This window comes from Medicago sativa, chromosome 6 (assembly GCF_051527215.1).
Source record: "Medicago sativa cultivar Bolivia chromosome 6, Bolivia_mono, whole genome shotgun sequence".
Taxonomy (NCBI): Eukaryota; Viridiplantae; Streptophyta; class Magnoliopsida; order Fabales; family Fabaceae; genus Medicago; species Medicago sativa.
In genome coordinates, this window is record NC_140754.1 from 1,224,718 (window position 1) to 1,244,693 (window position 19,976).

The following is a 19,976-nucleotide window of genomic DNA, read 5'->3' on the forward strand; positions in this document are numbered from 1 at the left end:
TCATTCTCAAAGTTGGTGTTAGAATTATCGAGGAGATCATCCTAAATTGGCGTAGAATTAACGAGGAGATCATCCTAAAGCTATTGCCAAAAATGATTTTACATTAATTTACCATGTGATAGATTTACTTTATTTTATAGTTTTATTTCTGAATTTAGAAAATCAGGAATTTAGGGAAAATGAGTAAAAAGAGCTTTAGAAGTTTGAGAAAGATAAAGGCTCTTATGGAATCATTTTGATAAAAGATAATGAATGAATTACAAATCTTTCTATCTTCACTACTACTCAAGTGACTAACTAATGCACAACTAATCTTAGCCTTAACTACTTCCCAAACAATGCTAACCATTGATGAAACATGTTTGACATTTCCATTTTCTTTATTTTCTTAAACAAGTGAATAAGGTAAGATAGTATTCACACACTGCATTTTACAGAATCAAATCTTTAGATTGATGACACAGAATTCATGTGTGTGCGGTAAACTAATTCATCAGTTGATAGAGTTGTAAATTGTAGTCATTGTTTTGACATTACAGATCTCTAATTCATATGTTAGTCTCTACCATAACCATGGCTACCTTAAAAGCAAGACATCGTTGTCTTCAGGATGGTCGGAGAACTATACATCTTCATCTGTATCACCAGTTCACTAAGGTTGGTACTTAGTACTTATCACGATATAAAACCCGTTTATTCGTCTCAATTTACTTCTTCCAATTTGTGCCTTTATTAGTAGGGATCAGTGTAGTCAAATAGCAACCATAGCATAATTTGAGCAAATAGCCATTATGTGACCCAAGATATGCCCGTTGGTGTTGTCAAATAGAGGCGCTATAGCATAGTGGAATTTGAACAAGTCTCGACTGATTACACCCCATTACCAATGAATGATATACATGATTTGTTCTGACAACTTTCGCTGCCATTTTATAAATCTCTAATCCTACTAAGATTCTTAATATTTACAGGTACATTTCCTACCGCATTTGAAAGTTAAGGCTTTTACTTGTTTGTGGAGAAATTGGAAGACAACGTAATACAGATAACACATTTAAATATCTTATCAATTATTTTGAAAATCAGAAATTTGCAGACATACAAAACCTTTGTGATCATCCTACAGGACCTACACTATAATTCAATAGCACAAATGTCAATAGAGAATAGAGATCACATAATATAACATCTTGACATCTAATAAGACCTTATGTCATCTGAAGTTGCAGAAGACTGATTCTAACCCATCAACAGACAAACTAACCAACCTTGGAACATGCCACATTAAAATTCGTCCAGCCACAAAAATTATCATTCCATTATATTCAGTTATTTCACCAACACAACAGCATGGGAAAATTCAGGAAGAAAAACATGCAAACCAATAACTAGAAGTTGCTACAAAAGAGTATCATATAGCATACCGTCAAAGTGTCGATTATATGCACTAGACTACAGTTGGAAAATCCACTCACTCAACTAAACCTAAACTTCATTTCCAATTCCACTTCCAAACACCAACATCTAAAAGCTGGGTAAATCTCACAGCCAAGATTAACTTTATAATACCTTGAGCAAATTTATGACATAGACGTAGGTCCTACAGAGTTCGAGCTCGCATTCTCAGACACTGTTGCAGAGGGAGGAACATATATGCGTGCTTTCTTGAGAATTTCAGCAACAACCCAATGTTTACGCTTGCTCAGAGGCCTAGAAGAATCCAATCGAACCTGAAATGACAAGCACAAAAGCATATGCTTGTTTAGTTATCTTACAAAACCAAAAACACACAGCAAATCCAAAATTGTACAAGACATTGTTGTCAATCACCAAAAACAGCAGTTTGATCAAATTTAGCTACGCAATAGTGCTGCTATAGCCACTAGAGACAACAATTCAACTACGCTGTAGTGCCGCTGTTTAACAACAATGGTAAAAGATAGGTAAATTATTCGCAATATACTAACTCGATCACCGATGTTGCAAAGATTGTTTTCATCATGAGCCATAAACTTCGAAGTGCGCTTAATATATCGGTTGAACATTTTGTGGTGGAACAATCTATCAACTGCTACCACAACCGATTTCTGCATCTTATTTGAAACCACCATTCCTACTACTTGCTTCATCTTCTCTGCTATTCCAATCCTAACAAACCCTAATTCAGATGAATATGTATACTATTAGTACAACAACATAGTAGCTAATAAAATTTCATAAATAAATGTCGCAAGCAAATTTTGAAGAAAACAAATAGTAATCACGCACCAAAGAACAATAGAATACACTAACAACCAAGATTTATCCCACTAAGTGGGATCGGCTACATAGATCAAATTATGCCATAATTTTCTTTCAGAAACCATATTTTGATTCAACTCATTAATTTCTATATCTTTCTTAATAGTTTTTTGAGATCTTCCTCTACCTCTAGTGATCTGACTATCCTCCATCTGATCAACTCTCCTTACTATATAATCTACAAGCCTTCTCTCTACATGCTCAAACTACCTCGCTAAGACTATTTTCCAGCATATTTTCCCCTACAAACTTAATCACATACAAGAGTTTTAAACATGTCTACACAGTGATAATTGCATAAAAAATGTTAGTTTGACACAAAATTGACACCAGCCACCATATATTATACGATTTTGATTTTTTTTAATATCTTCTTCACCTTCTTTCAATCAAATCAATACTTGAATTGAATGTGTTTTTATTGGTGTCAATTTTTGTGACTAGCCTGTGTTTCGTTCCACTTTTGGAGCAGCTAGAATTGATTCTAGAGATGTAAAACTGATTTTGACATGATTGATTGCTCTCGAGTAGAACTGACTTTGCCTCTATAATTAGTTATGCAGCAGTGTCTGAATGAATTGATTATGTATAATTGATTCTGGCTAATACTGTTGAATGTAAAGAGATTTATGTTTGGGTGTGTATAGGTAAAAGTGAATTGAACTATAAATTCAAGGCTAAAATCAACTATGGAAGTAAAAAACTACCTATGAAGCACGGATACTCCTTGGATTAGGCGCGGTATCGAACACGTGTCGGTGCACGACACCGACACTTATAATTACATTGAAATATGTGATTTTCTCAAGTAAACTCTGTGTCCGTGTCCGGTGTCCGTGCTTCTTAGAAAACTACAAATTCTATTCAAGTAAAATCAATTCTACTTTAAAATCAATTAATTTATTCGTTCAAAAATTGAATGATAATTCTTCATCCAAAACCATAATCAACAATGTAAGAATGCAGAAAGGAAAAAAAAAAAAAAACGTGATGCTCACAGTTGTAAATAATTGAAGACCGATTAAAGCTTCTCGATTTCCCCTTTTATGAATCAGAATTCTTCTGAATTATTATGACGTAATCGAACAATATCAAAACCAGAAAAAATAATCAAAACATTGAAATCAATTGAAAAAACCAAAAGGAAAATGGTAATCGTATTGCACTTACAAAGAATGAAGAAAATTGAGGAACTGAAGAAAAACAGCTGAAAGAACGAGCGGAGAGGAAGGCTGAGTTTATGTCAAGGTTATTAAGAGGAAGGCTGAGGTGGAGGTTCAATGACAATAATACCCTCGTGTTTAATTATTTAATTAGATAAAAAAAAATGTTTAAAAATTGGATCATAGAACAAACTATTGTACTTCAACTTCAACAACTGCTCTATAAAAAACTTGGAGTTTCAGTTTCAAATTTTCACTTCAGAGTCATCGTCTCGTTCACGAAAATGGATCCATACACTTCACTTCTCTCCAAAACCCTAACACCACAACCACCACTTCAAAAACTCTCCGTAATTTCAATCTTCTCTCATCTTCGTTCATCTTCCAATCATCTCAACGACCAATCCGAATCTGGAAAACGCGCCATTTCGCAATGCCTTACTTCTTCTTCCGCCACCGTCGTCGATGAATCCGTTCGTCAATTATGCCGTCTTGTTACGGATGATGTTGTTGGTGTCAATTTTGGATTGTTGGAGCTTTGTTCTGCGTTGCAAGGATGTGATTTGAAGTTTGTTAATGTTTTTGTTAAGGGATTAGGTTTTCTTGTTAGGTTTGGGTTTGAGAAGATGAATGGTGATTGGAAGTTTCATGAAGTGGTTAATCATCCTTTTGTTATGGTTAATTTCATTACTCTCTCTAATTTTACTTTTCATGTCAAAATACTGTTATATTTCAGCTGACTCACGACACTGATAAACATACGTCAAAACTGGTGAATATTTGAAAAAATGAATTAATTGAATGTAATCAGCCTTCCATCGGATCAGAAGTGTCGGTGCTAGAGAGTATTTTATTGTATTTATGTTATGTTTGATAAAAAGTAGCGGATATCTGATAAACTAGTTTATAATTATAGCAGACGAGTTTATAGGACATATATGCTAAGTAAGCTAGTTGATAGCTGATAGGTTATAAGTTAATTGATTTTTTTTTTTTTTTTTGAGAGGAAGTTAATTGATTGAATTTGTAGTGTTTGATAGAATTAGTGGTTGAACTAGCTTATTTATGTATTAAGTAATTGTAGTTAAGTAATCTTTGGAGCTCGGTTTGGTAATAAAAAGAGCGGATAACGGATAACTTATAAGCTAACTGATTGAATTTGTATTGTTTGATTAAATTAGTTGTTGAACTAGTTTAAACAATAAATCTGAGTGTAAAACTTAATTCTAGGATCAAAAGCTCCAATTTCTAGTTTCAAATTAGAATAAAATTTGGAGGCAAAAATAGCGGATAACTGATATGCGAGTTTATAGTGGATGAACTTATAGAGATAACTGATAGTTTATAAGCTGACTGATTGAATTTGTAGTGTTTGATAAAATTAGTTAATAAACACGACATGTTATAAAAATGATATGTTTGATTAATATTTACTATTTTTTGATTCAGATAACATATGTAAAATTGAGAAAAAAATATAAGTTTTAAACTATAGGGTCTGTTTGAATTGTCTTGTTTGAGCTTATCTACATGCATAAGTTTTGTGAGACTGTTTGGGTGAACTTAAGAAAACAGTTTATGACATTTTTAAGAAGCTTTTTTCAGCTTATTTCCATAAGCTCTCCAGGATAACTTATAAAAACAGCTTATACGTAAATAGAAAATTAAGTGTTTATGCTATATGCAGCAAATTAAGCTGTTTATCCAAAAAGGGCCATAGACTACATGAATTATCTTATCCAAAAACACTATAAGCTAGTTAAGATAAGCTATAAGCTTGTGAGAAAATGATTGATACCAAACAAGTCTTTTTTAGTAATATAAGCTTATAAGCTATCAGCTATAAGTTAGCTCATTGTGCTTGCCTAACAGACCCTAAGACGTGCTTCTTAAAGCTTTTATTTATCGGTTGAAATTTATGCGTTTCACACTAAACTTATGTGGGACCCACATAATTCAGGGAAATTGATTTGAATTTCTAGCGTGTGTGTTGCTAGTACTATATATTTATGTATTGATATTTATTTCTTGCCAAAATTGGTAATTTAGTATTTGTTAAAAATATCATTTAGAAAATCACAAGGAGTTAGTGTTGACAAGAATTTAATGTTAGTTATTAGACAAGAGTGTTTTTAATTTGTTATCTTGCATGAGAGTACACAAAGAAGGACAAACACAGACACAGGACATGGCACTGCACATATGCACTGATAACAGTTTTCAAAATGGAAGTGATTCCTCATGACACATGTCAAATACCAGACATGACTTCGATATGAAGTGTCAATGCTATCTAGATATATGAAGAGTGTGTATGATTGAAAGTTTGTGAAGGTGTTTTTACTTGATATGAAAGCATAATAAAAATAGTTCATTGAATGATTGAACCTTGGTGTGCAAGCAAACTGAGGGCACGTTTGGTTTTCCATTTATGGTGCTAAACGCACTTTATCAACAGAAAATGGACTCTGACCATATGTTTGATAAATTATGTTTGTTTGCTTGTAAGAATTATTTTAGCTTTGAAAGCAAGCTGAGTATTTGTTTTTAGAGTATGGTTATTGAACTCTTTTTTTTAACTGTTGATGTTGAGTTTTAATGTTTGGCAGATATTGATGAGCCGGGTGGAAGTTCAGTCTGAACTCCTGCAGCAAGTGTTGATGTTTATGTTACAAAATAAGCAGCTGAGAATGGTGCAAGTTTGTGAGTTTTTAAAGCCCTTGTTGGATTTTTCGATCATAAGATTGTTAGCTTCAGAGTCGTCCTCTTCTTCATTTGGATTGCAACTGGTATCCTCTATGGCATCATTCTGTTGCTCGTGTCCGAATGAGTCCATGCCTGTTCTTAAGATGTTAATGGGATGCCTCAACTATCTTCCACACGAGACCTCTGAAGTAAGTGTATTAATAGTGAGCAGGAGCATCGGTTATATTGGTTAAATTACATTTTGTTCTAGCAATTATGTTTTGTTATTGTAGTGAGAGGTGGAAAGATACGATGATATGATCATCTTATTGCTGTTTACTTTTTGGGCCTCCTTAGGACTACAGGAAATTGGTATTTGTTGTAGAACATATGGTGGAGGCGTATATAGTGGTCCTGAAATCTCTGGCCGGAGAGAAATTGGTATGCATCTCCCTTGTAATTTCATGTTCACATTCGTATTCACCGCTTTCATGATTTAGTTTCCTTGATTGATGTGATTTATGCCTTGCTCTTGTATTGATCTCGATCCTTGTTAACAGCTGATTACTGAGGCTCAACTGTGCACTATCGAATTTCTGGGGACAATTATGTCTCTGTTGACATGTCTTCAGTGGCACTCTGGTGGTCACGAGCCCATAATTGAACTCTCAAGGCGGTTGTTGTCTGTTCAGAAAGATCTTGGGCTGCAGTGGGAGCCTGGTTTATCAACGACTATGGTGTCATTATTTACGATCCTTGTTCAATCAGAACTTGAGCATGAACAAATTTCTATATCTAAACTCCTCCTCTTAATCCTCAAGTGGAAATACGATAAGGGTGAGTTGTCTATAGTTATACAATTTTGAGGTTTATGCAGGCATTGAAATTGAATGCATGTGAATAAAAGTATGAGCTTCTTTTACTGAAATTGCAGCACTTATTTTTCAAATTTCCAATATTTCCTTTGAGTTACTGCAAGTAATGTACGCGTAGGATTCAAACTTCATTGAAACATTTTATGAACTTTTCAGAAAACTGCTTTTACATGGATTCTCCTTGTCATACCGTGATAAACTGAGTTCATGTTTTTAGGTGGCTGGTTTGTTAGTTATTAGCTATCTAGCATTTGGATTTTAGGCTACGTGTACCTCATACATACATTCTTCCAGGATTCTGAATAACCTTGTATAGTTTGGACTATCTTCTATTGCAAAAATTATTCATGCCCTAATTTGCTCTTGCTCGTAAAGTAATCCATGTACTTATTCACACCCTTAATGTCATCATTTTATAATTTATTTATTGTGATGATTGCCAATGCAGTTGATGCTATCGAAAGAAATACGTCCTCTCCATTTGAAGAGATTTTGTTTCTACTTCCCTTTGTCAGCCTCATGTCATCTCCTTCTAAATATGTGAAAGCACTGGCTACTGATTTGCTTCTCATCTTGGAGAAGCTCCTTGTCAAGATGTTGGTGGCACCAAGACATAAACCGTTCATTGAGGAGGGAACTCATTATCTTAGTACACCAGGAATTATAGTTTTGAGACTTTTGCAACATCTGTGGTATCAGGTATTTTGTCTGGCATATCATATTTTTCCTGTTTAAAATGTTATGTAGACTACCTCCGCAAATGATGTATTTTTTTTGTTTTGGATGGATGCATTATGCTGTTGTCCTGAATGAACATATGATTATATGCAAATTCGCAGGTTTTGTGCTTAAAAAGTGGGCATTCAATTAACGAGAATTAATAGTAATTATGTTTTGCACCCAGCAATAATTATAATTTAGAAATTATATGCTTCTGTTGTTTCAGGATGGAGATTCTTCTTCCAGAATTTCCCTTCTGAATTTGGCTTCGAAGGGATTGAATGAAAGTGAAATAATGCCTGATAAACCAAGATCTTGGGCTTCTCATCTAAGAGAGTCCTGTTTGTCAATTGTTGACCGACGAAAATCTACATTGCCCCTCTTGATCTCGCAGGAGTTATTATTAACCGGTATGAGTATTGGCATTAGTGAGCATAGTTTTTTTTTTTTTTTATATGATGTACGGGATTGATGTTATCTCAATGTCGCCCTTGCAGAGACGCCCTTACTCAGTGCCGTTCTCAGTGTTTTATTGATACATCCATCAATGGGGGCTTCTGCTGTTGATTCTTTGTCTTCCATTGCCATTATGGATCCCAAACTCGGAGTTCCTTTGTTGCTAGCAGTTATGTTTTACAGTAATATATTCACAAGAAATGATGCCATTTGCCATGATATGCTGGTAAGTTCTACCTTTTGGACTGTCACTTATTGTGTGGCATTATCTTGTTCTGTTGTCTCCGTCATTTGTGATATCAGTATATATTTTTCCCTTCCCTTATTTTTAAATCTTTTTGCAGCTAAAAATCTTTGAAATGCTGCCATCACTTGCTTCACACTCGGCAATGATTCCACTTGTAGTTCAAACCATCTTGCCAATGCTTAACAAAGATGCTAAAGTGTGGGTACTCTGCTAGATTGTGTATTTGTTTGCTATTTTTTTTTTCCGTTAGCAGTATCTTGTTTTTGTTTAGCAGCCATGTTGTACCGCTGAGGTCCCTTTTGTAGCATTCTGACATTGAGCATTACAGTGTTAATTAAAGGCCAATTTTTTTTTTGCATAACTTCTATTCCTTTCTATTATTTTCAGAAGTGTTACTGGTTTTACATAATCTTTGTGAATGATATATTATGTCTGTAACTGTGCTCATATGCCTAAAAAGAGCTCTTTGGAATTTAGAACTCTAGATATGGCTGTACGGCTGAATGTTTATTTTCACCTCATTAATAAGAGGATGTCTGATTTTAAGATAGAAAATTCATTTTGGTCCTCATTTATTATTCTTACCGTAGAACTAAAATTTGGCCCTCATGCATTCTCCAAAATATTGAATATTAATGCATTTCATGTTTAAACATTTTTTCCTCAAAATGCAGTTCATTGTATGCTACGGGAACTCGATTGCTTTGTCGAACTTGGGAGATCAATGATAGAGCCTTTGGAAGTTTGCAAGTGAGTTTTTCATTCCACACTTACTGTACTCCCCACACCACCACATATTATTATTGGGTGTATTGTCTATTTACATTTATATTTATTTTATGCAGAAGATAAGAATATTTAAATGGTAATTGATTAAAGAAATTGAATTGTTCACACGATGATTCAAAGCTGTAAATTTTAGTTCAAAATTATCTTTAAGGTTGAATACATTGATGTAGTATCAGCATTTCATTCTCTATCTCTTCATTATCTGTTGTGATATTGTGTTAAACTGCTATTGAAGTCAAGGTGTAGTTGGTTTACTATATATGCTATCTCTTATTTCTTAAGAGCAAAACCTACTACTTCATGCCAAGAAATGGATGATGCACGAACATAAGTTTTTTGAGCATAAATTGTAGCTAACACAGTTTCTAGTTTTTTTTTCTTTCCGTAGCTGTTAACCGAAATCCGAGTTTATTCTTGACAGCCCATATATTGCTCATCCAAGACCTGTGCGCAGTCACAAAAAATTCTGTTCAAATTTGCTAGTTTTACTTGCAATCTGATAGCTTTTGGTTTTTCTGTATTTTGTTTCTAAGCTGCCCATTTCAAAGCTTTTTGCTGTTGGGATTCCAATTTGTTTAATATTCAATACAGTTTCTTGCTGTTTCTTCAAGGTCTTACTATATAAACTTTTCCTAATTTGTTTTATATTTCCTCCATATCTAGGCTGTCTTGCTCCCTAAGGGTTTCACTGATTTCATGTCAGACAGAGCTATCTGTATCAGTTTGGCTGCTTCCATTCGAGATGTTTGCTATAAAAGCCCTGATAGGGGTGTTGATCTTATACTGACTGTTTCGGTATGCCCAACTGTTTTCTTCTTTCTCTTTTTCCTGTGTATTTTTCTTCTTCTTCTGAGAAATACTGATTTTGTGTTGAAAAAACAGTCTTGCATCGAATCCCAAGATCCTATAGTTAAAGCTCTCGGCTTGCAAAGTCTTGCCCACCTTTGCGAAGCTGATGTGATCGGTAAGAGACCTTACTTTTAAAACTCATCTAAAGGAATAATAATATACTAATGAATAGCTATTTATTCATAAATTTTGTTTTTAGATTGTGTTGCATTTATTATTTTTTAATATAAAATCAAAGCATTCTAAAAGGGTACGCTGTCTTGTGTGTCTAGATTTTTACACTGCATGGGATGTCATTGCAAAACATGTGCAAGGTTACAAAGGTGATCCTATTATTGCGCACAGGTAAGCTTGTCATTATCTAAGACTCTAAGAAGACATACGTTGCAAAACTTTGACTATTACATGGATGGTGGTAAAATTTCATCCAGAAAAGTAGAAGGCATGGTTTAGAGCCTAAACTGAATATTTAAAGTGTAAAACCCTGGGCCTTTGCATCCTAACTCTATTAAGCCTCCTAGTTATTTTTTATAAATACCGGTGATATTTTTTTTTATATTTAACCTCTCTTAGTAAATGAAGTTTGCATCTGATTTGAACTTTGATTGGATTGTTTTTTCCCTTTGATTAATATATAATTTCCAAATACTCATCTGTCATCCTTAATTAAAGACAATTCCTGACTCATGGCAGCATTTGCCTTCTACTAAGATGGGGTGCGATGGACGCAGAAGCATACCCAGAAGCATCAAAGGGTGTGCTGCTAATTTTGTGGGATTTAGTTACCTCTAGCCATGGGACAAAGTGGGAAAAAGCAAAAATATCAGCCCTGGAGGCACTTATTCAATATGAAGTATATCATTGATGCAACCCTTGCTCTGCACATTTTTTGGTCTAAAATTAAGAATTGATTCTCTCCATTAATAACCGTGTTTCCAATTTCCAGGTGTCGCAGCTTGAAAAAAGTATTCCAGATTTTAAGCAAATGAATTTGGAGCTTTTCTTTTCAGAGACAAGTCCCACAGTACTCAAGGTTATGGAGGACTTTCATGTCAAGATTATATCATATGAACACATGTAATCTTTATATCCTCATTGCGAAAACCCAAGTTCCAAATTGAATAGAGATAAAACATGAAATGAGTTTATAAAAAGTGGCACCCCTCACCTTACATCGGTATGTAAGGGTGAATTAAGTCCAATATAAAACCTATCCACGGGCCACCCTTAATATCCACACATCAAAACCAATAGGGCTGGACGCGAGGGGGTTTATTTGAAAAAATCCAGACATGACACCAAGGTAAAGCATTATTCTTTCACAAAGCAACATGCATGCCAACATAAAAAATTGCTGCAAGAGATTAACATTGGCCATCCAGCTTCTTGCTTAAACCTGTCAATATGGAACTAACTGAAAAAATCTTCAAATTCCTTCTTCATCATTCCCTTAATCTTTGCTTGCAGAATTTCCAAAATCCTTTAAACCCTAAAGACTTTTGAAAGGTACTGGAGATTCTTCACGAAGTGCAAGTATATTGGTTGCTCTCTTCTCTCCAATTTCCTTTACCTTTTTTAATCCATCCTTTTCGGCTGTGTTTAAAATCCTAAGGTAGTCTTTAACAAGAAAATTCGTCATTACAGAATCATCTCATGCTGAATGTTTCCCAGAGACTTTTAGTATTCATTATATCTTGTCTTTCAATTACTAAAGATTTTTGTTCTGGAATTTCAAATGAAATCTGATCATCAAGTGAAACGCATCTCTTATTTGGTAATTGCATGCATAATGGAGTAGACGAAACGAGAGATTGAAGTTCACGCAAATGAGAACTAATGGGTGGGAGAACAATCTTCACTTTCCTTTAAGTTATTGTTCTCCTTGTTCATGGTATGACCCTCATCAGCTATCGAGAAAGCTTTGGAGTAAGGGGTATGTATCTCATGATGATCAGATTTCAGTTGACATGGCAATTGCAGAACAAGTAACTACTGTAATTGATAGACAAGATGTAATGAATACCAGAAGTCATTGGGAAACATTCAACATGCATGATTCTGGAATGAAGAATTCTCTTGTTAAAGACTATGTTAGGATTTCAAACACAACTGAAAAGGATAAATTGGAAAAGTTAAAGGGAATTGGAAAGAAGAGAGCAACCTAAATACTTGAGCTTTGTGAAGAATCTCTAGAACCTTTCAAGAGTCTTGATGATTTAAAGGATATTGGATTTTCTGCAAAGCAGATTAGGAAAGATCGAGTGCAGAAGCAGAAAATGGTGCTAAGAGAGTTACTCAAGAAAATCAAGATAGGAGATGTTAAAGCAATAGAGATAATCTGTGATAACCAAGCTGGGCTTCAATGTTGCTTCCAATCCAGCCTTCCATGAGAGAACGAAGCACATAAAGATCCACTACCATTTTGTAAGAGACAAGGTTATTTCAGGAGAAATTATAACGAATTTTGATGGTCCAACTGATCAACTAGCTGACATATTTACCAACTCTCTTGGAGGATCTTGGGTTGAATCTACTTGTAACAAACTTGATGTATATGGCGTGCAGGCTCCAGTTTGAGGGGGAGCATTAGAATTCATCACATGCTTTGTGTAATTAGTCACATGTAAAATATGCCTTTGGGTAATTAGTTACTAATGGGATTGGAATTAGCAAACACATTAACTTGTATATACTGTAAATTGTAAATACATTATAAATACAACTATGTGTACTCTCATTAGACACAATTCAAATTTGATAGGAGTGACAAAGAAGGAGGTTGGAGAGCTTTTGATTAGTTCTATGTTAAAAGGTTTTAGCAAGAGGCTGGGCAGCCACTGTCAATTTGTTGCAGCAAATCTGTGCTAGTGTGTATGTTGCTTTGTGAAAGAATAATGTTTTACCTTGGGGGAAGTGTCTCTATTGTGGCTTGTAACATGAGGGGTGCCACTCTTTATAAAAACCAAATAATCCTACAATCTATTTACTAATCTGCTGAATGTGATAGTATGATTAAATTTGATAATTTTCCCTTCATTTGCTTTAGAAATCGTCGAAGGTTAGTCAAGGGGAAAAGGGTTGCAGGAAGTAAAATTGAAAAGTTGGTGGATGTATTTCCACAGGCTATATTCTCTTCAGGTATGGTGGTATTAGCTGTACATTTTGTGTGTGTGTGTGTGTGTGTGTGTGTGTGTGTTTTTTCCTTCAAAAATACCTGTGAGAATAAATTTCTATCAGTTTGTGGAAAGAGTAAAATAAAATGCTTGAGTTGTGTTTCTTTTATCTGCCATACATGCATAATATGAAGTAAAACCAATTTATTTAGATTTAGCTTAAATCTGAACGATACTGAGTGCTATCATATGATCTAAAAAGTGAGCGGGGTTCCTTCAATGGAATAGTGGAAATTCTGACACTGATTTTTTTTATCAAACACTGTCCTGTTGAATGTAATTTTCATGTGTTATTTGAATATGCTTTGATATGTAAGCATTCTATTTGCAGGAAAGATAAATGAGGCTATAGAATTACCTGGTGCAGCTTTATTATGTTTTTCTTTCACTCCTAAAAATGTGAATGAACAGCAGGCATCAAAAGTAAGATATCAGTACATTAGATATATTCTTCTCTTTATATTTGACCGCACTTTTAATATGATTTTATGAACATTTAGAGGCCAAGATATGTACATGCTGCTTATGAGAATGCTCTCAAGGAAATAGCTGCTTCTCTTCACCTCTCAAGAAATATCTTGCTTGCACTCATGTCACTGCAATCATGGAAAGACTTCATGCGACGTTGGGTGAAGGGTTACATTATGTCTTATGATGCTAAGGCCCAATTGAGTGTCCTAGATAAAACTTCTAAAGCTGCTAGTGATATTTTGAAGGTAAATATCTGTGCATTTATGTCAAAATATCCCTGCAAGTACTGTACAAGTTTGTCATATCTGATGTAGAATTTTTCTTGTATGCATTTCATGCAGAGTATGACAGCAATAGCAGATATGGCTATACCTAGAGCTGCTGAAAATATTGCACTGGCCATCGGTGCACTCTGTGTGGTGAGAAGCTTTTTCATGGCTTTAAACCCATTTTTCATCTTTATAGATTCTGAATAGTTATCTTCTATGCTAAATTAAGCCATTATTGGGATAATCGAACATGTAATTCCATGGGTATTAACAACATTTTAAATGAAAAAGTTTTACAATATTGGTGATCTTAGAAGTAATTCAATCTCAGAATGTTGTATATTCCCCTATCCGATCCAATATCTGTTATAGTAACCAATATTTAGGATTTTGCTTAGAGCTATGCTTAATTCAATAGCATTTGATTGGTAGTATATCTTTTGTAATTAGCATAATAGCACTTGATTGTTAAGGTGTCGGGCGTTGCTATTGTCAGGTTCTGCCTCCATCTGTTCACACTGTTAAATCTGCTGCTTCAAAATTTCTTTTGGAGTGGTTGCTCCAACATGAACATGAACACCGTCAATGGTCTGCTGCAATTTCTCTTGGATTAATCTCTAGTTGCCTTCATGTAACCGATCACAAAGAGAGATATCATAACATCACAGGACTTCTTGAGGTATTTTTTATTTCTTCTTTTTGTGTGCATATTGTCTCAATGTTTTTTAAGATCTAGATAATCTTCTTTCTTACATTTAAATATTGAAATAGTTTCTTACTCTGCCTTATTTTCTTTCCCTAGCTTTTGTTAGTCAAGTAAAAAAAAATAAAAAAAATTCAAACCTTTATGAGATTATGGCATATACATAGGTTCCTATTACAAATATGGTAGGGTAGTAAAGAAGGAAAGTAAAGAGGGCTATGGCATACTATTCACACACACTGCAAAGCTAAAAGCATCAATTGTCAACTGTATCCTGCAGTTTTATTTATTTGGTTCATTTTGAAAGGAACTATACAATAAGTTTATTTCACCACCAAAAAAATAAATAAAATACAATAAGATTATTTGGTACTCTGTTTAACTATTATGTGATCTTCCAGGTTCTTTCTGTTAGCAAAAGTTCTCTTGTAAAAGGAGCATGTGGTGTTGGACTAGGGTTTTTGTGCCAAGATCTTCTTACCAGAGTTGAAGCTGCTGTTGACTCTGCTGTCAAAAAGGAAACGGAAAAGGTTCCAGAATCCGAATTACTAGGGAAAATTGTCGGGGCCCTAGCTACAATGATACAACAGAGAACCAAATGTTCTTCTGATGCTTTGGATAGTTTATGCATTCCACTTGGTAATGATGCGAATGCTGACGTATTTGAACTGTCATCCGAGGATAGTGAGGATAGTGACGACTTGGAAGAAGATATATGGGGTGTTGCTGGACTTGTTTTTGGTCTGGCTACCTCCATCAGTGCATTATACAGAGCTGGAGAGTTAGAGACCATTATCAAGATAAAAAAATTGGTAATATCATGGCTTCCACACATGAATTCACTATTTCAAAGCACTGATTTGCAAGGGGGAAAATCTGATATTGTTTTAGCACTAGGATCTTGTATTGCACTTCCTACACTAGTGACGTTTTGCCAGAGAATGGAATTGATGGATGATAATGAGTTGGATCATATTGTGTTTGGCTTTAAAGAGTTTATTTCTGAGTTAACATCGGTGAAAAAGTCTGGCATTTTACACCATAGTTTACTGATGGCGTCGTGTGTTGGAGCAGGGACAGTAATTTCTTGTATACTGAATGAAGGTGTCCACTCTATTGAGGTTGAACGTGTCAAATGTTTACTTGAACTATTCAGGAAATGTTACTCCAATCCTTTCCCTTTTCTTGTTCATCTTGGTGGTATGCTAGGAGAAGTTACTGCAATGGGAGCTGGTATAGGGATTTTGGTCTATATGAATTTTCCCAATTACAGTAGGCAATCTACTTATCAGAAGGAGGTAATTTACCTTATCATAAAGTTGTTACCATTTGTCTCTCATCATATTTTTTCCCCCTTATTTCATATTAAAGTATCTTATCATGTAAACTGCAGGATTCTTCTTCTGTCACTGGCCCTCTCCTTTCCAGCTCTGTCATTGAGCCGTATTTGACATCGTTGGTGCAAGAAATGTTTCTTGTGGCACAAAATTCTGATAATCACCAGCTACAACAGTTTGCTTCCTGGGTACTCGCTTTCCTTCGACATCATGTATGGTCCAAGCAACTTTTGGGGGGTGATGGTGATACTAATGTGGCTGAAACTAATTCAAAATCCCTTCCTCATAATTTTCCGGATGACAGTGTGGTTTTGAAACTTAGTTTGTGGCTTATGGAGTTCAAATACACCGAGGTAGATTTCTTGCCCGTTTTTTGTGTACAAATATATGATGTTCTTATTTGAGTGAGTTATATATGTTTTTTAAAGTATAAAATATTTATTATTTGTCTTTCATTTTCATTATCTGTCTCTGTTTCTCTCCCTCTCTAACTCATATTTTCCCTTTATGATACCTTTCTTTGCTTGATGGGAGGCTTGTGTTCCTGTGCAATTGAATTTTGAAGTTGATGTAAACATTAGATCTTTAAATTATGTGAAGAGTTTTTGTTTCATGTCTGGGAGTTGGAAAACTAACTAACTACACGAGCAGTTTAAATTCTAAATCTCATTCTTCAAATTATAGAAACTATTTTACACTTATCTCTAACTGTTCATCATTCAAATTGGGTTCCGAAGTTCGTTTCTTTCAAAGACCATATGACATATTAAATCAAAAGTTGAGATCACTCATAAATATATTTCATATTGATTGGTTCCATTTTTCATGTTAAATATAATAATCATGCTAAAATCATTGAATTGCGATAATTTTAATATTGTTATATACACTGTAGGTTTATTATTATTTCACTACTAGTGACTTTGCTACAACATATTGTAGTCTTCGTCGTTATTATTTTCCTTGCAGTGTTTGTAAGTGGAACCCTGTGTGTGCGCATCATTTGCAACAACAGTGCTTAAACTAGAAAAGTATCTAATTTTTTTGTTTTGATTAGGCAATGGAACTCATATTTGTATTATTTGACCTCTTTTATGATTTATACTTTATTGCTACACTAAACTATACCTGCTATGACGATTCTCCTAATTAACTCTATGTTCTAGATTTAGTTGGCATAGTTGTCTAGAATAGACTCTCCATATACATCCTATACTAAACTTGTCTATTACATTAAGGAAGTTGTGTGCTTTTGCTGGTCTCTCATTTTTCTCATTTTATGTTTTGTCCAAATTCAGCCAGGTAGTAGTGTACATGCTGGCACAATTGTTGCTATATTAGGGTGCCTTTCTAGAGCTCCCAGGTTACCGAGCATGGATTGGGGGGCAACTATTAGGCGTTGTATGAGATATGAAGCCAAGGTTACTCGGTCGTTATCAACAGATTCTGATTTGAAGAAAGGAACACTAAGGGAGGAATGTGTGTTGTTTGCAATAGCTCATGCGAATCAATTTGACTCGCTGCTAACTTTTCTTGATGAGCTGTCCGACTTATCCAGATTAAAGACACTTGAAATAAATTTACAGTGTTGTCTGCTAAATCATCTAGCAGATCTTGTAAAAGTATTTTCAAGCTCCAGGCTTGAGAAGCTATTTGGTGATGTGGGTTATCACTTGTCTTCATTGAATTCATGCAAAGAGTATGAAACCTACGAAAAATGCTTGTTGCGCCTTTCATGCTGGAAGGGATTCTATGAGTGCCTAGATGAAGTTTCCGTCGACACATCGGGCCACATATCCCATGTTGAGAGGTGCATAGAGGTTCTATTTACCTTATTACCAGTTGTGAAATCTCCTGGAAGTGTAGTGTCAGGCGACACAAGTTCTGTAGAGGAGTGGTCTGAGGCTGTAAGATGCATAGGGAAGGCTCCACAGGGTTGGCTATTGGATTTCCTGAAGGTATGCATTGCTTCTCTTTGTCAGCTTTTCTCCCTCAAAACAATTATTTTGAAATGTTATGCCAAGTTAGTCCTCCTTGGCATTGATTCTTATTGATTGAGGTCAAGCTTATTGGATACAAAATGCCTGTAAGTTTATTTAAATTATGTGACCAAAGTGGTCATCTGTATGCACAGGTTTCACAGGAGGAGTTTGATCAAAGTGCGTGCAAATCTATTGAAGTCCAAAAGAAGGTTCATGCTAAGATTAAGCTTGTGAAAATTGGTTCTCTTCCACCAACTGAACTAGGAAAAATGAAATCCTACATATTGAACTCCAAATCACAAGGTGAGTATTCAGCTCTGCACAGAACTCGGATTGATTGGGACTGAATCAAATCAGAATGTTAGAAACTTAAAAATATATTGAGCTGGAAAAATCGATGCTAAAGATTAAGTTTTTGCAGGATTCTGGGATGTCCTCTTGGAAGTTGCGGCTGTTTTATATCATGCAGAGATAAGTTTCAAAAGACAGTGGCTTATTGAAACTCTTGAAATTAGCTGTGTATCCAGTTTTCCTTCTGCGGTAAGAAACTCGAGATTGAAATCTTTATTAAAACTTATTGGGTAGTATTTATTATGCATATCTTGCATGTCCAATTTCAAAAAAAAAAAAAAATTGTCAGCAAGAATTTAGATCACATGTACATTTATTATTAAGAAAATATTCAGCCGATATTTCATTTATTTGATAAGTGTACTATACATTGATTAAATTATAAAAAATTACATTAATTTTAAGACTTTTCGTTTTAAAGCAAAATTATCTTGGTTTACTGTTAAAAAAAAAACTTTAGGGACTAAATTGGCAGATTTCATAGATATATATATATATATATATATATATAGAGAGAGAGAGAGAGAGAGAGAGAGAGAGAGAGAGAGACACACACACTCATATTAGCTACTAATTATTTTTATATACTTTAGGGACTACATTGATGGTTCATTCAAAAATATCTTTTACTCGAAAACCAAGTTGAATTTGTTATTGATCTTGCTCACTTTATATCCATCCCTTCCATTATTCTGCAGGCACTGCAGTTTCTTGGTTTGCTATCTGCTACCTGCTGCAAATATATGCCCTTTATGATTGTGGACCAACAAACGGTACTAAATGATTTACCAGTCACCCTTGTGTCTCTTTTAGCCGATGAAAACTGGAACATTGTTGCAGAAACTGTAGTTTCCCATCTATTTTCATCGACAGAACGTATATATGATTGGACAATGCACATAGCAGATGGCTCTTATGTTCAAGGTTCACAAACCATTGATGAAAGTGAGAATCATATGGCTACTTTTCTACTGCAAGTGATGTATCATACCTGTGTATTATTAAAAAGGTACTTGCCATTAGATAAGCAGCTTAAGCTTGCCCGCATGGTTGTTGCTTGAAAGAAGATTTATGATAGTTACATTATGTTGACACTACAATAGGAAGCTTGTTGTTATATAATGTAAAGCATCACAAACGTGGAGTAGTTGAAATTCTTTCCACCAACAATTTTTTTTTTTTTTTTTTTAAACGGCCCAAGTTAGCTAGAGTTTGAATCCAGATCTTCAAACTTCTTTAACCCTAAGCTCAAACCAGTTGAGTTACTAACATGGTCAAAAGTTGTAATACACTCAATAGTGGGGCTGACAGAAGCAGTTGTAAGATATACTTATTTACTTGTCCAACTGAGTTAAATTAAGCAGAAGCAAATATTATACCATTCTGTTTTCTTAGACAAGCTGTGTATTAGTGCTACCCTTGGCATTACTTGCAGAGATGTGCAATGCATTTCAGTTAGGTTACAAAAGAAGAGATTTTAGTGTATTTAGCTTATGATATTTTTTTAAGTATGCATTAGTCATTTCTTTTCCACACGTACATGCAATCACATTTAATTATTATGTCACTTTTTGTACTATTTTTAAAACATCTTCATATTTAACT

General features: G+C 34.6%; 2 protein-coding genes across 2 annotated transcripts; one reads left to right on the forward strand and one right to left on the reverse strand.

Moving 5' to 3' along the window:
* Positions 1-1,156: 1,156 nt before the first annotated feature.
* On the reverse strand, positions 1,157-3,489 carry LOC146911889 (uncharacterized). The gene is made up of 5 exons (XM_085718227.1): positions 3,472-3,489; positions 3,300-3,363; positions 1,968-2,158; positions 1,569-1,730; positions 1,157-1,295 (listed from the first exon to the last, which is right to left on the reverse strand). Exons 3-4 carry the CDS (start codon positions 2,127-2,129, stop codon positions 1,581-1,583), a joined length of 312 nt encoding a protein of 103 aa, XP_085574353.1. The 5' UTR covers positions 2,130-2,158; positions 3,300-3,363; positions 3,472-3,489; the 3' UTR covers positions 1,157-1,295; positions 1,569-1,580.
* A 174-nt stretch (positions 3,490-3,663) lies between these two features.
* Positions 3,664-19,868, forward strand: RST1 (ARM repeat superfamily protein). Its single transcript, XM_085718225.1, has 25 exons — positions 3,664-4,141; positions 6,074-6,358; positions 6,507-6,590; positions 6,710-6,986; positions 7,473-7,723; positions 7,971-8,154; positions 8,242-8,426; positions 8,545-8,645; positions 9,122-9,197; positions 9,900-10,031; positions 10,119-10,200; positions 10,358-10,430; positions 10,779-10,938; positions 11,032-11,162; positions 13,132-13,223; positions 13,590-13,681; positions 13,759-13,974; positions 14,071-14,148; positions 14,495-14,677; positions 15,103-15,999; positions 16,095-16,391; positions 17,337-17,996; positions 18,173-18,323; positions 18,442-18,560; positions 19,070-19,868. The coding sequence occupies exons 1-25, from the start codon at positions 3,749-3,751 to the stop codon at positions 19,430-19,432; spliced, it is 5,562 nt and encodes a 1,853-aa protein (XP_085574351.1). The 5' UTR covers positions 3,664-3,748; the 3' UTR covers positions 19,433-19,868.
* The last annotated feature ends 108 nt before the right edge of the window (positions 19,869-19,976 follow it).